Here is a 17,214-nt window from a genome sequence, read left to right on the forward strand (position 1 = left end):
AATAATGACAAGTGAACCTGGGGAGCTTTGTGTACACATTGACCTAAAAAAAAAAGGGAACCGGACCGCAACTCAGACCCAGGGGCGGTGTGTTCAATAGGGCGATATGGGCGACGCACTGCCAAACGGGAAAAGGAAGGGATTTTTTTTCTAATCAATTATATCACGGCAACAGTAGTTATCATATCAGTGTTCTAATCTGATCTGACTGCCACTAAATGTCAAATCAGGCTAAAGTCGTGCTTCAAATGGCCCCGCCCGTTTTTGGGGCGATTTCAGTCAAGTTGAAAATCGCCCAGAAGTCTGTCATAGACTCTGATGTAAAATCTATTTTTTTCAAATTTCAAAGCTTTCAATACAATCTCTATGTGTTTCTGAGGGCTTGCACTTACGCGCTTTCGTCATACGTGACGTAACCATGAACGTAACTAAGAAAATAGCGGCTAGCAGCGTCTCTGTTGCGACCTGCAGTGTGGCGTTATTTTATGTTTTTAATTTGTACACTTAGTTTACAAACATTCTGCCAACCATGGATTTCCAGTGGTGGGTTTTGGACTGATCTTGTTGATCGTGTACATACCCGCTACGAACGGACTAAATAATGAAAACGCTGCTGGCAGCGGAATCCAATACAGCTGGGAGACTTGGCTGGATGACAGAGACAGTCACAGGGAAAATCGATCCTGGTAAGAGAGCGACTCTGTACCCCCGACATTGAACTGCTTTCTGTGTCACTGCGACCTTACTATCTGCCCCGTGAGTTCCCCCAATTGTTTGTTACCGTTGTGTACTGTTGATAATCACAAGTTTACTGGAGAACTGAGACCAAGTAGAGACAGGGTGGATATGGTATAATAAAGGCAGTTTATTCAGAGGTAAAGATATCTGGAATTGCGTGCACGGACTCGTTCGTCAAACTCTTAGGGAGCTATCTGAAGAGAGCCCCGAAAACATTGTGTGCAGACATTTTATACAATAAATGATGTAGGTTGAATCTAGTAGTTCTGATCTTCTGATTGGTCCTGATGAGTTGGGCGAGGTCCCCTCCACTGTTGCATTGGCTCTGAGTCGGGTTCTCTGTCTTCAAATGTTCAGCCTAAAGAGAGGGGATTTTTGTGTGTGTGTGTGTGTGTTTAACAGTGATGATGTGTGTGTGTGTGTGTGTTATCAGTGATGATGTGTGTGTGTGTGTGTGTGTGTGTGTCCTTAGAGCAAGAACTCGTGAGTTGGAAGAACTGAGAGACCTATGGCGTGGGTGTTGTCCTTGGCCACCTGCTGACAAGGCTGACAAGATAGGACTCTTTTGTCCATTGTTATAGGATAGGAACAGCATTGATTGAAAACAAACGCCCAACACAAAATGGGTCATGCACAAGATTTTAGTCAGACCAAGCTATAACATTATATATTTACTACGACAGTACATTCAACCAAAAGCTAATATAACAAAGGCATCAGAGATTATTTATAATCTGTCACAGAAACTGGAATCCATCTCCCCAGATCAGTCAATAAATGCTTCTGGTATTGACTTATATGCTGCCCCTGTCTTCATGTTGTTGCTGGACATATCTTTTTTAAAATGTGTGTAGGTCACCTAAATCATCAGAAAAATTGCCCCTCCTGAGAATTTTTTCAGGAGCCGCCACTGCTCAGACCACCTCTCGAGATGGTCTCAGTTCGGTTTGCTTCGGGGACTCTTTTGAGGAGTCTGAAATGCTGGTGTTCACACTGCACAACTTTTTTAACGAAATCACTGAGTTCACAAAAATTGTCTGAAAGTGACCAAGAGTGAAAACACCCACATCTACAGTGACAATATGATGTACATTAGGATATTCTCGTAGAAAAGGCCTGCACGCATCGGAATGCGCGCCACGTCTCCGCGTATTTACGCACGGGTATGTGCGTGTATTTGTTTGGTAAATAGGCCTACACAGGGTCGATGTTTATAGCCTATACTGCCTCACCTCCAGTGGGACCTAACATTCATTAACAAAAACCCCTCTCTGCCCCCTTTCTCTCACACACACTCATTCACAGTCACACAGATATGTCATCTCTCTCTAGGCTAAGCGGATAAAGAAACGGTAGTGTTTTATTATGGCACCAACACGAATTAGAGTGGGCAAGAAACCGTCTGGTCTAGCGCACAATACCATACTCTCCTTTCTCTCTCTCAAAACACACACACTAAACAGATCACAGCCATAACCAATCAATAATCAACAAAAATCCTATTCATGTGAATTTGAGGACTGTGGAACGTTCGTGAATTGTTGAAATCCTGCACGGTGTCATTCTGATTGGACCACCGGCGGTCACGAGTCCACAATCAGGCAGGCGACAATCAGAGCTTTGCGGGACGGGTAATGTTTATTTCTCTAAGACTCAACAAGGATGACACCTGGTGGTCGTTCCGACAAACTGCAACCTAATAGAGCGGCGCGCCGGGAATAGGCCACAACCAATGATTTATATAGACATTAGATTACTGATAGGTGGCGCTGTGTTGAAACCACCTAGCCTCCATCTTGGCACTACAACACAGTTGTAAAAAATATTTTGGAAGCTATAAAAATGCATTTAATAATGTCTACATTCGTTTTTGCCACATGTATTCTATTACAGACACCTTAATGCATACTTTTAAATGATATGTGAGCGCCAATATGGGGAGTGCCAATATGGCCTACCGGTGGCTTCAAAGCCCACAGGATCAGCAATCAAAATCAAATGTTATTGGTCATCACATATTTTGCGCATGTTATCGCATGTGCAGCAAAATGCTTATTTTTATAGCTCCAACAGTGCAGTAATACCTAACAATACACACATTTTGTAATTTAAATAAATTAAGAAATATCAGAAGGAGCTATGTCTGAGTCCAGAATATAAATATGTATATAATGGTGTGTATAGACAATATATGAGTAGAAAAGGTATAGAGCAGTAGTTATATAGGATGAGCCTTGACTAGAATACAGTATATATACATATGAAGTGGGTAAAACAGCATGTAAACATTATTAAAGTGACCAGTGTTCAATGACTATGTACATTGAACAGTAGTCTCTAAGGTGCAGGGTAGAGTACCGAAATCCAGGGTTTATATATATACGGAACGAAATATAAATGCAACATTTTCAATGATTTTACTGAGTTACAGTTCTTATAAGGAACTCAGTTAATTGAAATAATCTATGGATTTCACATGACTGGGCAGGGGCGCAGCCATGGGCAGGCCTGGGAGGGCATAGGCCCACCCACTTGGGTGACAGGCCCAGCCAATTATAATGAGTTTTCCCCACAAAAGGGCTTTACTACATACAGAAATACTCAGTTTCATCAGCTGTCCGGGTGGCTGGTCTCAGATGATCCCGCAGGTGAAGAAGCCGGATGTGGAGGGCTGGCGTGGTTACACGTGGTCTGCGGTTGGACGTATTGCCAAATTCTCTAAAACAATGTTGGAGGCAGCTTATGGTAGAGAAATGAACATTAAATTCTCTGTCAACAGCTCTGGTGGACATTCCTGCAGTCAGCATGCCAATTTCAATCTCCCTCAAAACTTGAGACATCTGTAACATTGTGTGACAAAACTGCACATTTTAGTGGCCTTTTGTCCACAGCACAAGGTGCACCTGTGTAATGATCACGCTGTTTAATTAGCTTCTTCATATTCCAAACTGGTCAGGTGGGTGGATTATCTTGGCAAATGGGACACACGCTCAGTAACGGATATGTAAACAAATGTGTGCACAACATTTTAGAAAAATAAGCTTTGAGCGTACAGAACATTTCTGGGATCTTTTATTTCAGCTCATGAAACATGGGACCAACACTTTACATGTTGCATATATAATTTTTGTTCAGTATATATATATATATATCATTAGCCTCAAGTCTGTGACCATATAAAACAACAGTGGCACCTCTTAAACCAAGGTGTCTGCAATGCAGTCCTCCTGAGCAAATGGGATGGAATACATATCTCCAGTGTGCTACATGTCCTCACCATTTAAAACATTTTAGTTCACCTGCCTTTATCCCCAGCATTTTTTTTAACCAAATGGTTGATATTCCCACTAGGACCTTGGAGATATTTAAAATCAAATCCCTCAATTCTTCTGTTGAATTGGTAAGTCATATCAAAAAGGAACCTGGGTAGGTGGAGTATACTTAAGAAGTTAAACCACACAGGCACAAAGCAGAGAGTATAAGGGTTGGGTTCCATTTAGTTTCCACTAAATTCTGGAAATTCCAATAAAATAATTTATCTCGTAGGGAAATAGAGAACATTTAACATTTCAGTTGACTTCCTGAATTGAAATTCACCCCAACCCTGGCAAGTATGCTTAATCAATCAGCTACTGGAAAGATTTGAGTCTACCATGCTCAACTTCTACCCCTAACGACATGTTAAAACACTTAGCAAAACAATGAGTCAAAGACAACTGCATGTTGTATTGAGAATGTTTTTATTCAAAGTTTATTCCCCCAAGTGCTTCCGTTCGGTCTGCCTTAACCTAGCGTGTGTGCCGGGTAAGGGCAGAGGGTGGTGCTTGATGATGGTGAGTAGCACATTGCCATGCCAACACTAGGGTGGGTGTCTTACAATGAAACTAGAGAACCACATGACTTGACCAAGTTTCCATTTTTTTCAGTTTGAAAACAGAAACGAAACGGAGAGTTCAAAAATAAAAATAAATCAGCAACGGGATTTTACATTAAAGGGGCCAAAATCCAACAACTTCCTGCGACACGGGGGTGGGGTCATACATACATACATAACAGGTTAAAGGTCATCATCTTCATCTGGCAGCGCTGTTTCTGATGCAACCTGGAGAGGGGGGAGAAAGTGAATAACGGTTAGGGTTATGACGATATACCATTTACAATCAGAAACATTACTGAAGACATTGATGAATGTTATCATCTAGCCATTCTGATCCTATTTCATATGGTAAGACATTGATAAGATCATTCCTATCCAATTTAAAATCGGACAACGTTTGACCGTTTCGTCTCTATGCAGTCCATCTACCCGTGCTGGGCCACTGTGGGGTTCTACTCACTTTGAGGTCGTGCTCGTACTGCGCAGCGAGGGAGGGGTCCATGAGAATCTCGGGGGGGGCGAGAGCGGGCATGGCCACGAACTCCAGGTTGGGGTCTCCAATCAGCTTCCGTGCTAGCCACAGGAAGGGCTTCTCAAAGTTGTAATTACTCTTGGCAGAGATGTCGTAGTACTGTGAGAGAAGGAGAAAAGAGGGTTATCATTATCATCATCACATTGCTGTGGGGCACAAGGTCTAAAATGATTATTTACCCATTATTTAATCAGGGCCAGTCTCAGTTTGCACAGAAACCCAAATACACTACTATACAACACCAATAGTAAACTATATTAAAGTGTGTAATAATTACCTGGAGGTTCTTCTTGCGATGGAATACGATGCTCTTGGCTTTGACTTTCCTGTCTTTGATGTCCACCTTGTTGCCGCAGAGGACTATGGGAATGTTCTCACAGACTCGCACCAGATCACGATGCCAGTTGGGTACGTTCTTGTAGGTGACTCGGGACGTGACGTCAAACATGATGATCGCGCACTGGGCTGGAGAGCGGAAGGCGAGGGAATACAAAGGAGGAGAGTGGAGAGGGAGCAGAGAAAAAGTACAGAGGGTGATTCAGAGTGAAGAGGCAAAGAAAGCAAGAGAAGTAAATAGAGAGGGAGAGTCACAACATGAATCTACTCAACACAGCATCCTTACTGGGGTGGGGGGGGAGGGGGGGGGAGTTTACCCATGTTAGAATAGCTATTGTCATTCTCTACTAGACAGTTCCTGGCCCTGGGGGTGCCAACTTCTTCATGGACTTTAAAATGGTTAAAAATCGGTGCTGAACTTTGGCCCTCGGTTATAAGAACTGGCCAGTGACCTTCCATACAACGCTCTGTAGGCAAGTATGTCAGTAGAGCAGGGAGTTCTTTTTAGTAACTAGGACCCAGAATTCTTCCTCCTGGTCAGCAAAACTTCCAGGCCAAGCTAATAAGCACTTTTATACCATACCTTGGATGTAGTAGCCATCTCGGAGCCCTCCAAACTTCTCCTGCCCGGCTGTGTCCCACACATTGTATTTGATGGCCCCTCTGTTGGTGTGGAAAACCAGCGGGTGCACCTCCACTCCCAGTGTGGCTGGAAGAAGAGAAAGGGGGGAGAAGAGCGGAAACCCAGCAGGACAGGCGAAAGAAGGGAGAGATGAGAGGGAGGCGGGGAGAGGTAGCAATAAATAAGGGGGTGAGAAGGTGAAGTGGGGAGAAGAGAAAGAGCCGGTTTAGAAACACTAGAGATGTTTACAAGGTAGGTGCTGGAATGGTGGCTCTTTGATTCATTCAGTCTCACCCTTGCTGCACATTGTTACCTGGTGCCTCCATGTATCCCCTCTCTCCTTTTGGAGGCCTCTGCAGTGTGACACAGCTCCCTCCCAATGACTACAACTCTGATAAACCATTCTACCACTACAGGCTGAGTGCAGAGGCCTAACACATGTGGTAGTGTTGGGGGTTCTCACTGTAAATTGGGTGTGTTGGTATAAGTAATTACATGCAGACGGAGAGTGACTTACCAACATATTTCTTCTCAAACTCTCCCGTCAAATGTCTTTTGACGAAAGTGGTCTTTCCCGTTCCTCCATCGCCAACCAACACAAGCTGAGAGGGTAAGACGGTTAGGAGTTGGAACACAGCAGCTCGCTAGTCATGACCTAACTCAACATAATCCTGCTTCAGGTTCCAAAACCAAATAAACAGTAAATGTGTGAGATAGAAGGAAAAACCCTCACCTTGAACTGGACCTGCGGCTCGCCTTCTGCCATTGTTGAATGTGTTGTGGTTTTTTATGTTCTCCTAAAGCACAGACAGGGCGGTATGTTAGCTAGCTAAATTAGCTGGCTACCCTGGTTAGCTGGATCAACTAACTAACTAGTAGTGGTTAATGATGAGATTGCTAAACTACAACAGGGGTCCCCAAACCTTTTCCACTCGGTAACATCCTGTGCGCAAGCGCCACGTCTATTTCTATGGGCACAAGCACTGTTCATGACACAAACTGTTCTTGTTGGTGGAGAAAATGTTGCAGTTTTAAATCTTGTTTCCTGCAATTCTACACATTTTCTCATGGGGCGCAAAGAAAATGTTGCAGTTTTAAAGCTAATTTTCTTACAATTCTATACATTTTGCCATGTTGAATGTGCATTCAGGTGATATTGAGTGACACAAATTACAACCATATCCATGGGCTAAAAAACCTAAATAAAGAAACGTTAACTGACATGGGCTAGCTGATCTGGACATTTCTGACAAGTTATAAATAACCCTCTAAGGTGTGCAATGACTAACATGACAAGAGGAACTGATGATGCACTACCCAATTTAGAAATTGCACCTTGTACATTCTACTATTACAACTTTCAAAAGTAAGTTTAAACACGGACTGAGTTCCTTTGTATAAAATAAAAGGACCCCTGCCCCACAGTTTGGGAACCACTGAACTACAACAACCAAACAACCTTTCGACATAGCTGCACGCGTCCAAGCTAACCAACAAGCAACCTGGGTAACTAGCTGCGCTTTTTTTTTTACTAGCAACTTATTCCTAAACCATTGCATATTTCCGGACATCTGACAAATCAGGATATTAAAACGTGTAACATATCCGACCGATAACCTAAATTCAGCCCTGTAGTTATGCCTTCTAAATATAGTATTAAATCAGTTTATTTGATTTGATGTCACGCGTTAGCTAGCTAGCACAGCTTGCAGTCTAAACGCAGAGGATAGCTAACTAGCGCCAAGCTAGTTAGCATTTGATGAGTGCGCCATTCAGCAGGCTGCCGCACTTTTCTAGTTTCGGCTGGAACAATGTCTGTGTAGCACAATCTGTTCCCTGGTTAGTTAACAGCCTAAGTAATGGTTATGTAACAAACTAACCCTGCTAAATCTGCTAGAATCTGATATGTGTATGGGCAATAACAATCTATAACTAAACATCCTCAATCACATCTAGAAACGGAACAATAAATTAAAGTTGCCATCTAACGTTAGCTAGCTAGCATTTCGCTAATAGAGCGAATCTTATCACAAAGCTAACGTGCTAGCTAGCATGGTCTTGGAAATCAATAAAACTGTCTAATAACTTCGCTTATTGTCAAAATAATTACTAAACTGAAGGTATAAATACACCAAGAACGTACTTTACTGTCTCTGACTGTCCCAATTTTGATCCACAATGATTAGAAATTGAATTTAAACTAGCATCACATCAGGAAAAATGTTCAGACTCACCCGGCGTTGAAACGAAGAGGAAAAGAGTAAATGGCTGCGTTCGCGGGAGATTCAGCGTGGACCGGAGTCAGATTCCGCCCATATCATGTGATCAACGCCAGCGATAAACTCTTTTTGTTGCAACAATTGAGCTATAAAATAACGGTTGAGACTCTCAATGACATACACGTAGTAAAGCATAAATCAGGACAGTTGTATTACGGTAAAACAAAAATATATATTAACGTTTTGTCAAATGTAACACGCATGTTTTTGCCATGGTTGCTTTGTTTTAAGTCATTTCTTCCGCAATTTGGCCAAATTATTTCAAGACAATGGAAAAGAGTGCAAGCTATAATATTTTTTATTCAAGCTATCTACAGTGCCAAGCTATCACTTTCTAATCGTCATTAACTCACACATGTAATTCATACCTAAAGCAGTATGAAAAAGTGCAAACAGGAGGCCTTCAGAACGTCATCATTTATTTTCTTCATACAAATAAACTACAATTAAATCTGCAGTTATAATGCTTATTCAAAATCTCATATATTACAACTTTTGCATGAGGTATACACTTCAATCAAAAGGTGTTTAGTGAAAATGTGTGCGTTTTTGCTTTTACACTTGTGCGTGTTTATTTGCCTTTGACAATATGCCTACTGGCTCTTTGTTAAAAGTATGATCTATTGCGTTGTTGGTGTATTCATTGACATAGGATTGTCTAAGTGTTTACAGTATGCATAGTATAGGTAGTTTGCCAGTATGATGGTGGTTGGTTTGCCAGTAAGATGGTCTATCTATAGAGGTAGTCTGCCTGTATGTTGGCAGCAATCTCCGACTCCCACTGATCTCCATTGTTCAGAAGCTTCTCTTTGTTGTACAGCAACTCCTCGTGGGTCTCCGTGGCAAACTCAAAGTTTGGTCCCTGAGGGACATGAAAAAGATAAATAAATCCAGAAACCCTTAGCCCTAGAAAACTCCAGAAGTTCTGGAATAGGCTACTGAAAGTTGTTCTAAAATGACCAAAGCCACTAGAATTTGACAAGATGAGAGAGAGATGGGTTGTCAGCTGTTTACCTCCACAATAGCATCAACAGGGCAGGCCTCCTGGCAGAAGCCACAGTAGATGCACTTGGTCATGTCGATGTCGTAGCGAGTGGTCCTTCTGCTGCCGTCTGCACGCGTCTCAGCCTCAATGGTAATGGCCTGGGGAAGACACAGGGTGGCAGCAGAGAGGGGACAGAATGAGCAGGACGAGGGAAATAAATAAAGGCAGTGTCCGCATACCCATTCCAGTGTACTAAATAGTATGCGAATAAAGAAAGTGTAATAGTATGTGAAATGTCAAAGAAAGAACTCCGAATGGTTATCTAATGAGCGACTACGTTGACTCCCGCCATTCATTCATTTTGGTACAGCGCTTTAATTTATCTGATTATCAGTTGTTGTCAAACACCTGAGTCAGAGTGAATTCTACTAGATCAAACGCGAAAATTAGTATTCAGTTTAAGTTTGGACACAGCCAGTGTGAACCTTATGAGCTGTGCAGGGGGGCATGAAATTACCTGTGGGGGAGACTTAACTGGACTTTGTAGGGGTTACCTGGTTGGGGTAGCATTGCACAGTAAAGTATATGAAGTTACCTATACCCTGGATAGTGTTGTGGACTGCAGGTACACTACATTACCAAAAGTATGTGGACACCTGCTCGTCGAACATCTCATTCCAAAATCATTGGCATTAATATGGAGTTGGTCCCCCCCTTTGCTGCTATAAAAGCCTCCACTCTTCTGGGAAGGCTTTCACTAGATGTTGGAACATTGCTGCAGGGACTTGCTTCCATTCAGCCACAAGAGCATTAGTGAGGTCGGGCACTGATGTTGGGCAATTACGCCAGGCTTGCAGTCGGCGTTCCAATTAATCCCAAAGATGTTTGATGGGGTTGAGGTCAGAGCTCTGTGCAGGCCAGTCAAGTCCTTTCACACTGATCTCGACAAACCATTTCTGTATGGACCTCGCTTTGTGCATGGGGGCATTGTCATGCTGAAACAGGAAAGGGCCTTCCCCAAACTGTTGACACAAAGTTGGAAGTACAGCATTATCTAGAACAGGGGTGTCAAACTCATTTTAGCTCAGGGGCCACATGGAGGAAAATCTATTCCCAAGTGGGCCGGACCGGAAAAATCATGGTATATATATATATATAACTTAAAAACAACAACTTCAGATTGTTATCTTTGTTTTAATACGATCAACATACAACATAAAGCTGGAGCCTGAGGACAGTGTGTCCAAAATAGTACAAGCACAACATCACTATTAATCATAAAACACATCAAGTTTATTTGAAAATTCTAAAGAAAAAGAACACACAATGCCTCAGTGATTAACAGAACTGTTTCACAGATCACAGAACTATATCAGGGTGTCATTTCTCAGGCAGAAATGTAGATAAAAATAATGAAATCCTGTTCCCCAAACAAGTGCAAGAACCACAGAGTCAAGAATAGGTTAAATATACAAATAAAATAAAATCAATTAAAAACAATAGCACATCAACATATAAACATAAATCTGAAAGCGTTGCTCAAACTCCCGTAACAGTCCCGTTATTTTATCTTTGAACCGCTTCATGTCTGCCACATGTTGGGTCGCGCACACATTTTTCAGACAGGGGAAGTGAGCTGCATCACCACCGGCAAGTTGCGTCTCCCACAATGACAGCTTCAACTTGAAAGAACGTATGCTGTCATAATACTGCGTGACAACTTTGTTGCGCCCTTGCAGCTGTTTGTTCAAGTTATTCAGGTGCTCTGTAACATCCACCATAAATGCAAGGTCCTGCATCCATTCTGCGGAATGAAATTCTAACACTGGTTTGCCCTTTTCTTCCATGAACTGTTCAATTTCTTCTCGTAAATCAAAGAAACGCCTCAGCACAGCACCTCGGCTTAACCATCTTACCTCAGTGTGGTATGGCAGGCCATAGATGTGGTCTTTCTCTCTGAGAAGGCTGTCAAACTGACGGTGATTCAGGCTTCTGGATCGGATGAAATTAACAGTTTGGATGACCACCTTCATGACGTTATCCATCTTTAATGACTTGCAACACAAAGCCTCCTGGTGCAAAATACAGTGAAAAGTCAAAAAATCACGTCCTCCATTTGCAGATTGCACTTTCTCTCTGAACTTTGTCACAACGCCTGCTTTTTTCCCGATCATTGAGGGCGCACCATCTGTAGCCAGGCTGACAGCGCGGGACCAGTCCACTCCGACCCTGTCCAGCGCGCCGACGAGTGCGGTAAAAATATCAGCTGCTGTCGTTGTATCTGTCATCGGCACCAACTCCACGAACTCCTCGGTGACGGTCAATGTGTCATCAACTCCGCGGATGAGAATGGCCAGTTGTGCAACATCTGTAATGTCCGTGCTTTCATCAATTGCAACCGAAAACGCAATAAATGACTTTACTTTTTGCTTGAACTGGCTGTCCAAATCCACTGAAAGATCGGAAATCCTGTCTGCAACTGTGTTTCTTGTCAGGCTGATATTTGCAAAAGCCTGCCGCTTTTCAGGGCACACAATCTCCGCTGCCTTCATCATGCATGTTTTTACAAATTCACCCTCACTAAATGGTTTTGAAGCCACTGCGATTTCATTAGCAATGAGGTAGCTAGCTTTCACTGCAGCATCACTGATGTCTCGGCTGTGAGTAAACACAGACTGCTGTTTCTTCAGACCCGCCAACAGTTCATTCACCTTCTCTCATCTCCGCTGTCCTTGAAAGTTGTCATATTTGTCGGCATGAAGACTCACATAGTGGCGACGAAGGTTATATTCTTTCAGCACTGCAACATGCTCTGAACACACCAAACATACAGCTTTCCCATTCAATTCCGTGAATAAATAGGATGACCATTTTTCTTGGAACACTCTGCGTCCACTTTTCTCTTTTTTGACAGAGACATATTGGGGCAATGAGGGTGCCAAAGCACATAATGTTAAAAGTAGAAGCCGTAATAAATATTGCGGGCAAAACAAAGTAGCTCATTGGCTGCATGTGCTTGACCTACTTGCTCTGCCCCGGTATAAACAGTTTGCTTGCTTAACACAATTGCTATTGCGCCATCCAGTGGACGCAATTGGAACAGCAGTTTATTTTATTGAAAAAATGCAGCGCATTTTTATACTTTACAAATATTATTATTATTAAAAAAAAATTCACAATCATCTCGCGGGCCGGATTGAACCCGTTTGCGGGCCTGATCCGGCCCGCGGGCCGGACGTTTGACACCCCTGATCTAGAATGTCATTGTATGCTGTATCGTTAAGATTTACCTTCACTGGAACAAAGGGGCCTAGCCCAAACTATGAAAAACAGCCCCAGACCATTACTCCTCCTCCACCAAACTTTACAGTTGGCACTATGCATTGGGGCAGGTAGCATTCTCCTGGCATCTGCCAAACCCAGATTATTTTGTTGGACTGCCAGATGGTGAAGCGTGATTCATCACTCCAGAGAACGCGTTTCCACTGCTCCAGAGTCCAATGGCAGCAAGCTTTACACCACTCTAGCCGACGCTTGGCATTGCCCATGGTGATCTTAGGCTTGTGTGCGGCTGCTCTGCCATGGAAACCCATTTCATGAAGCTCCCGATTTAACAGTTCTTGTGCTGACGTTGCTTCGAGGCAGTTTGGAACTCGGTAGTGAGTGTTGCAATCAATGACAGACGATTTTTATGCGCAACTCAGTGATCCTGTTCTGCGAGCTTGTGTGGCCTACCACTTCGCGGCTGAGCCGTGGTTGCTCCTAGACGTTTCCACTTCACAATAACAGCACTTACAGTTGACCGGGGCAGCTCTAGCAAGGCAGAAATTTGACGAACTGACTTGTTGGAAAGGTTGCATCCTATGATGGTGCCACGTTGAAAGTCACTGAGCTCTTCAGGAAGGCCATTCTACTGCTTCTCTATTGAGATTGCATGGCTGTGTGCTCAATGTTATACACCTGTCAGCAATGGGATGGCTGAAATAGCCAAATCAACTAATTTGAAGGGGTGTCCACATATGTTTGTATATATAGTGTACATACAAGCAGGTATTACTGATATATATGCCTACATACAGTAGTTTGTAGTATTAGTGTGTATAGTGACCAGGGCATTGAGGGCAGTGTAGTGCATTACCAGTGTGTGTATGGGGGTGTATATGGGTGCAGTAGTTGTGTATGGGGTCACCTGGGCAGGGCAGACAGCCTCACACAGCTTGCAGGCGATACAGCGCTCCTCTCCGTTGGGGTACCGGCGCAGAGCGTGTTCACCACGGAAACGAGGAGACAGGGGACCCTTCTCAAAGGGGTAGTTGATGGTAGCGGGCTCGCGGAAAAGGTAACTCATAGTCATCCCCAATCCTAGAGGAGTGTGTGGGAAAGACAGGTAAATAAATGTTATTTATGGTGTGTGTGTGCCGGAAACCCCCGCAGCCCCCGCAAGGCGGGGGGGCCCACAAGCTCTGGGGTCCCATGCGCCTGTCATCGATGTCCATTTTATTCTATTTAATAAATCACTGACAGTAACCCTACAAAAAGTATTTCATAAACCTTTTTAATTTCCATATGTACTAGGAAGCTAAGCGTTTGTTTCTTGCGTTTCAGGAATGTGACTGAAAACGTGAATGAGTGGAGCTTACTCAGGTGTTCAAAATCACATATCAGACTGAGAGCCTAATGCTTCTTAGGTAGTTTTTTATGGTTTTTAGTTTAAGAAAACAATCTCTCCACAGAAGCGACAGTTACAGGGATGGTAAAAACAGCTATATTGCCATAGCAACATCAGGAAAACTGTGAAGAAGGGAGTTGTGCTTCAAAATGAGCAAGTTTAACATCTTTAATTGAGCCTCTCATTCTCCTTAATTGCCGGCCTCAACGCGTTACGGAAAGAGATTAACTGTAGCCTACCGGAAGCTCTGGGGACAGGTCGTCTGGATACAGGACAGCCGATAAATTGCCAGATGCAAACAGATTATCATCTTTAGCAGACAACAGTTCTTGAGGGCTTGAACAAAGAAAGCTGTTTGCGATTTCGTTCATACATGGTGAACCAGCGTTTGAGTTGTGTGATTGCAATATCAACAGTCCCTTATCTCTGGTATATCTTGGCATGCATCATTCAAGACTAAATATAAATTGTGTGCAGAGTAATGGACATGTCTCAGGAAAGACTGTCTGGGTTGGCAATACTCAGTATAGAAAACAGTCGGGCCCGCAACCTGGACCTACAGGCCATGGTGAAAACATTTGCACACAAAAAAGGAGGACTTCAGGAGACCAGGGGAGTCTCTCAAGTTGGATTCAATTGAATTTACCTTGAATATTGCAGCCCATTTGTGTAGGCTACTAGCCAGACAAAACTCGCTGAGTTCAACAATAAATAGTGGCTGAATTTATCCTTAAGCCGACTACTTTTTTCCTCATTGTTAGGCTATTTGATGTCATTTTTATAAAAAGTTTATAAATAGCAGCTAAATACGGTATATAGCTATAGATAGTACACTGCATAATGAAACAAACCCTAGTAAGCTAGTGTTTTGAGGGTGGACTGACTATTATATGGCATTAATAGACTGGTTTTACCCACAACATTTAATCCAAGCTGGGAGAGAGCGCGAGGACGGCTCATGTCATGCAGGTTCAGGTAACCTAATACAGGACAGTTGTATATTCAAAAACAAATAATTTGTAGCTGATTATTATGCTGTTGCCTCAAACATTTATTTTAGAATCTGCCATGTTTGAATTTCCAACTTTAATTGCTGAACTTTGCAGGGGGGTCCAGATAAACTGCATTACGCCAGTGGTGTGTGTGTGTCACCTCTGAAGAGCTCGGTCCACAGGAGAGTCTGAGCAGCTCGGTCTGTGATTGACCTCATATCAAGGGGCAGCTCCTTGGCATTCACATACTCTACACACACACACATAGAGAGAGAGAGAGAGAAAGCTATGAAGCTGAATCAAATGAGTGGTTATGGGTACTACTGAATATCAACATTTGTGTTACTTACTGTACATCCCTCTCTGCACACTGAGGCTGAAGTGTCGAACCAAACCAGGGCTGATAACAAAGGTGCCTAACAACGAAACAGAGAAGACAGTGACACAGGTAGCAGTCATGTCACCCCCCCCCATGAATGCAATTTGATTTACAGGTGGCTAGTCTTACCTGGCCTGGAGCAGTAAAGCAAACGCAATGCAGTAGACATCAAAGCAAGAAGAAACTGGAGAGAGAGAGAGAGATGGAGCATTTGTTGAATAGTTGGTCAATGAGTCAAATAGACAAAATAGTGGATTCCTGATCCCACATGTCCAACAGCAGAAACAACCGTCCTCTCTCTGCCCCTGTGACCTCCAGTGAGCACATCCTAAACATATACCTCTTTGTGAGTGTATGTAAGGTGGTGAACAGACCGTCAGGCAGCTGCTTTACCCTGCACTTTCCTAATCTCCCATCCCCAATCTGGCACTTAGGCCGACGTCACAGGTCACACAAAGGCTCCATGCATAAGCACCTTCACTGCCACTCACACTGACCGTACAAATAAATACTGTAGGCTACCGTACAATTATAGTCCCCCAAAATATACAATGTATAGGCTACAACTGTAGGGATATGGTTGTCACTGGCAAAAAAAGTTGAAAGACAAAGCGTGCAGTTTCTCCTAAAACACGAACAGTTTATAACTTTAACTAGGCTGTTTTGATCAATAAACCTTGAGGGAAAAACGGTTCTATTTAAAACTGAATAATAACGCACTATCGACAGTAGGCTATCTGAGCTGTCTGTACCATATGACAGTGAAGCTGTCCAGGCAACAATAATTATATGCTGCGCACTTGAATACGGCTGTCCAGACTGGACCGTTTACTTCGCAAGTATTCTAAGCACTGTAATTGAAAATGCAGGAATACCGATTCAAAAACGAAATAAACATGTCAAATTACAGTTGTTTAATACAACTGCAAACAGCATCAATTATTGTAAAACAGAAAGAAACCTACCTGCTCCCACAACCTGTGATACTAGACGCAAGCGACCACTGTCACTGCACTGGCACTGTCGCTCTGAGAGGAGAGGAACTCAGAAGAGGCGTGGGAAACAGCAGCGTAGGCCTGGGTAGACATTGTCGCCATTTTGAATGTGGCAAACTGCTATGCACTTACTGTCCAGTGCATAGCAAAATATGGAATTATTCCTCAGAACATCACCCTCCTATTATAAAATACTATTATACACAGTAATTTAGACACAGACACACAACAGTGGAGGCTGGTGGGAGGAGCTATAGGAGGACTGGCTCATTGTAATGTGACTGGAACAAATTGCAAAAATCTCTGAAGCTGGAGACACTTATCTCCCTCACTAACTTTAAGCATCAGTTGTCAGAGCACCTTACCGATCACTGCACCTGTACACAGCCCATCTGAAATTAGCCCGCCCAACTACCTCATCCCTATATTGTTATTTATTTTGCTCATTTGTACCCCAGTATCTCTATTTGCACATCATCTCTTGCACATCATTCCAGTGTTAATACTAAATTGTAATTATTTTGCACTATAGCCTATTTTATTGCCTTACCTCCATAACTTGCTAAATTTGCACACTGTATATTAATTGTATTTCTGTTGTATTTTTGATTTTGTTTTGTTTTACCCCATATGTAACTCTGTGTTGTTGTTTTTATCGCACTGCTTTGCTTTATCTTGGCCAGGTCGCAGTTGTAAATGAGAACTTGTTCTCAACTGGTTTACCTGGTTAAATAAAGGTGAAATAAAAAAAATAAAAAATAAAATGGCTGGAATGGAATCAATGTTTGGTTTCCATATGTTTGATCTGTT

The 17,214-nt window shown here is 42.9% G+C and overlaps 2 protein-coding genes across 2 annotated transcripts; both read right to left on the reverse strand.

Moving 5' to 3' along the window:
• Window positions 1–4,461: 4,461 nt before the first annotated feature.
• LOC121533755 (GTP-binding nuclear protein Ran) lies at window positions 4,462–8,369 on the reverse strand. Its single transcript, XM_041839965.2, has 7 exons — window positions 8,340–8,369; window positions 6,839–6,902; window positions 6,623–6,707; window positions 6,067–6,192; window positions 5,425–5,612; window positions 5,076–5,246; window positions 4,462–4,840 (listed from the first exon to the last, which is right to left on the reverse strand). Exons 2-7 carry the CDS (start codon window positions 6,869–6,871, stop codon window positions 4,796–4,798), a joined length of 648 nt encoding a protein of 215 aa, XP_041695899.1. The 5' UTR covers window positions 6,872–6,902; window positions 8,340–8,369; the 3' UTR covers window positions 4,462–4,795.
• Window positions 8,370–8,782: 413 nt separating this feature from the next.
• Window positions 8,783–16,438, reverse strand: LOC121533759 (NADH dehydrogenase [ubiquinone] iron-sulfur protein 8, mitochondrial). The gene is made up of 7 exons (XM_041839978.2): window positions 16,375–16,438; window positions 15,539–15,593; window positions 15,381–15,446; window positions 15,191–15,280; window positions 13,559–13,731; window positions 9,399–9,527; window positions 8,783–9,246 (listed from the first exon to the last, which is right to left on the reverse strand). The coding sequence occupies exons 2-7, from the start codon at window positions 15,576–15,578 to the stop codon at window positions 9,115–9,117; spliced, it is 630 nt and encodes a 209-aa protein (XP_041695912.1). The 5' UTR covers window positions 15,579–15,593; window positions 16,375–16,438; the 3' UTR covers window positions 8,783–9,114.
• Window positions 16,439–17,214: the final 776 nt, after the last annotated feature.

The sequence above is a fragment of the Coregonus clupeaformis genome, chromosome 2 (genome assembly GCF_020615455.1).
Source record: "Coregonus clupeaformis isolate EN_2021a chromosome 2, ASM2061545v1, whole genome shotgun sequence".
NCBI lineage: Eukaryota > Metazoa > Chordata > Actinopteri > Salmoniformes > Salmonidae > Coregonus > Coregonus clupeaformis.

Coding starts and splice junctions, on each gene's coding strand:
- LOC121533755 (XM_041839965.2), bottom strand. CDS start 6,871: ATGGCAGAAGGCGAGCCGCAGGTCCAGTTCAAG. Junction 6,708..6,838: donor AGCCGCAGGTCCAGTTCAAG/GTGAGGGTTTTT, acceptor TTACCCTCTCAG/CTTGTGTTGGTTGGCGATGG. Junction 5,613..6,066: donor AGATGGCTACTACATCCAAG/GTATGGTATAAA, acceptor TCCGCTCTCCAG/CCCAGTGCGCGATCATCATG.
- LOC121533759 (XM_041839978.2), bottom strand. CDS start 15,578: ATGTCTACTGCATTGCGTTTGCTTTACTGCTCCAGGCCAG. Junction 15,447..15,538: donor GCTTTACTGCTCCAGGCCAG/GTAAGACTAGCC, acceptor TTTCGTTGTTAG/GCACCTTTGTTATCAGCCCT. Junction 9,528..13,558: donor AGGCTGTCTGCCCTGCCCAG/GTGACCCCATAC, acceptor TGTCTTCCCCAG/GCCATTACCATTGAGGCTGA.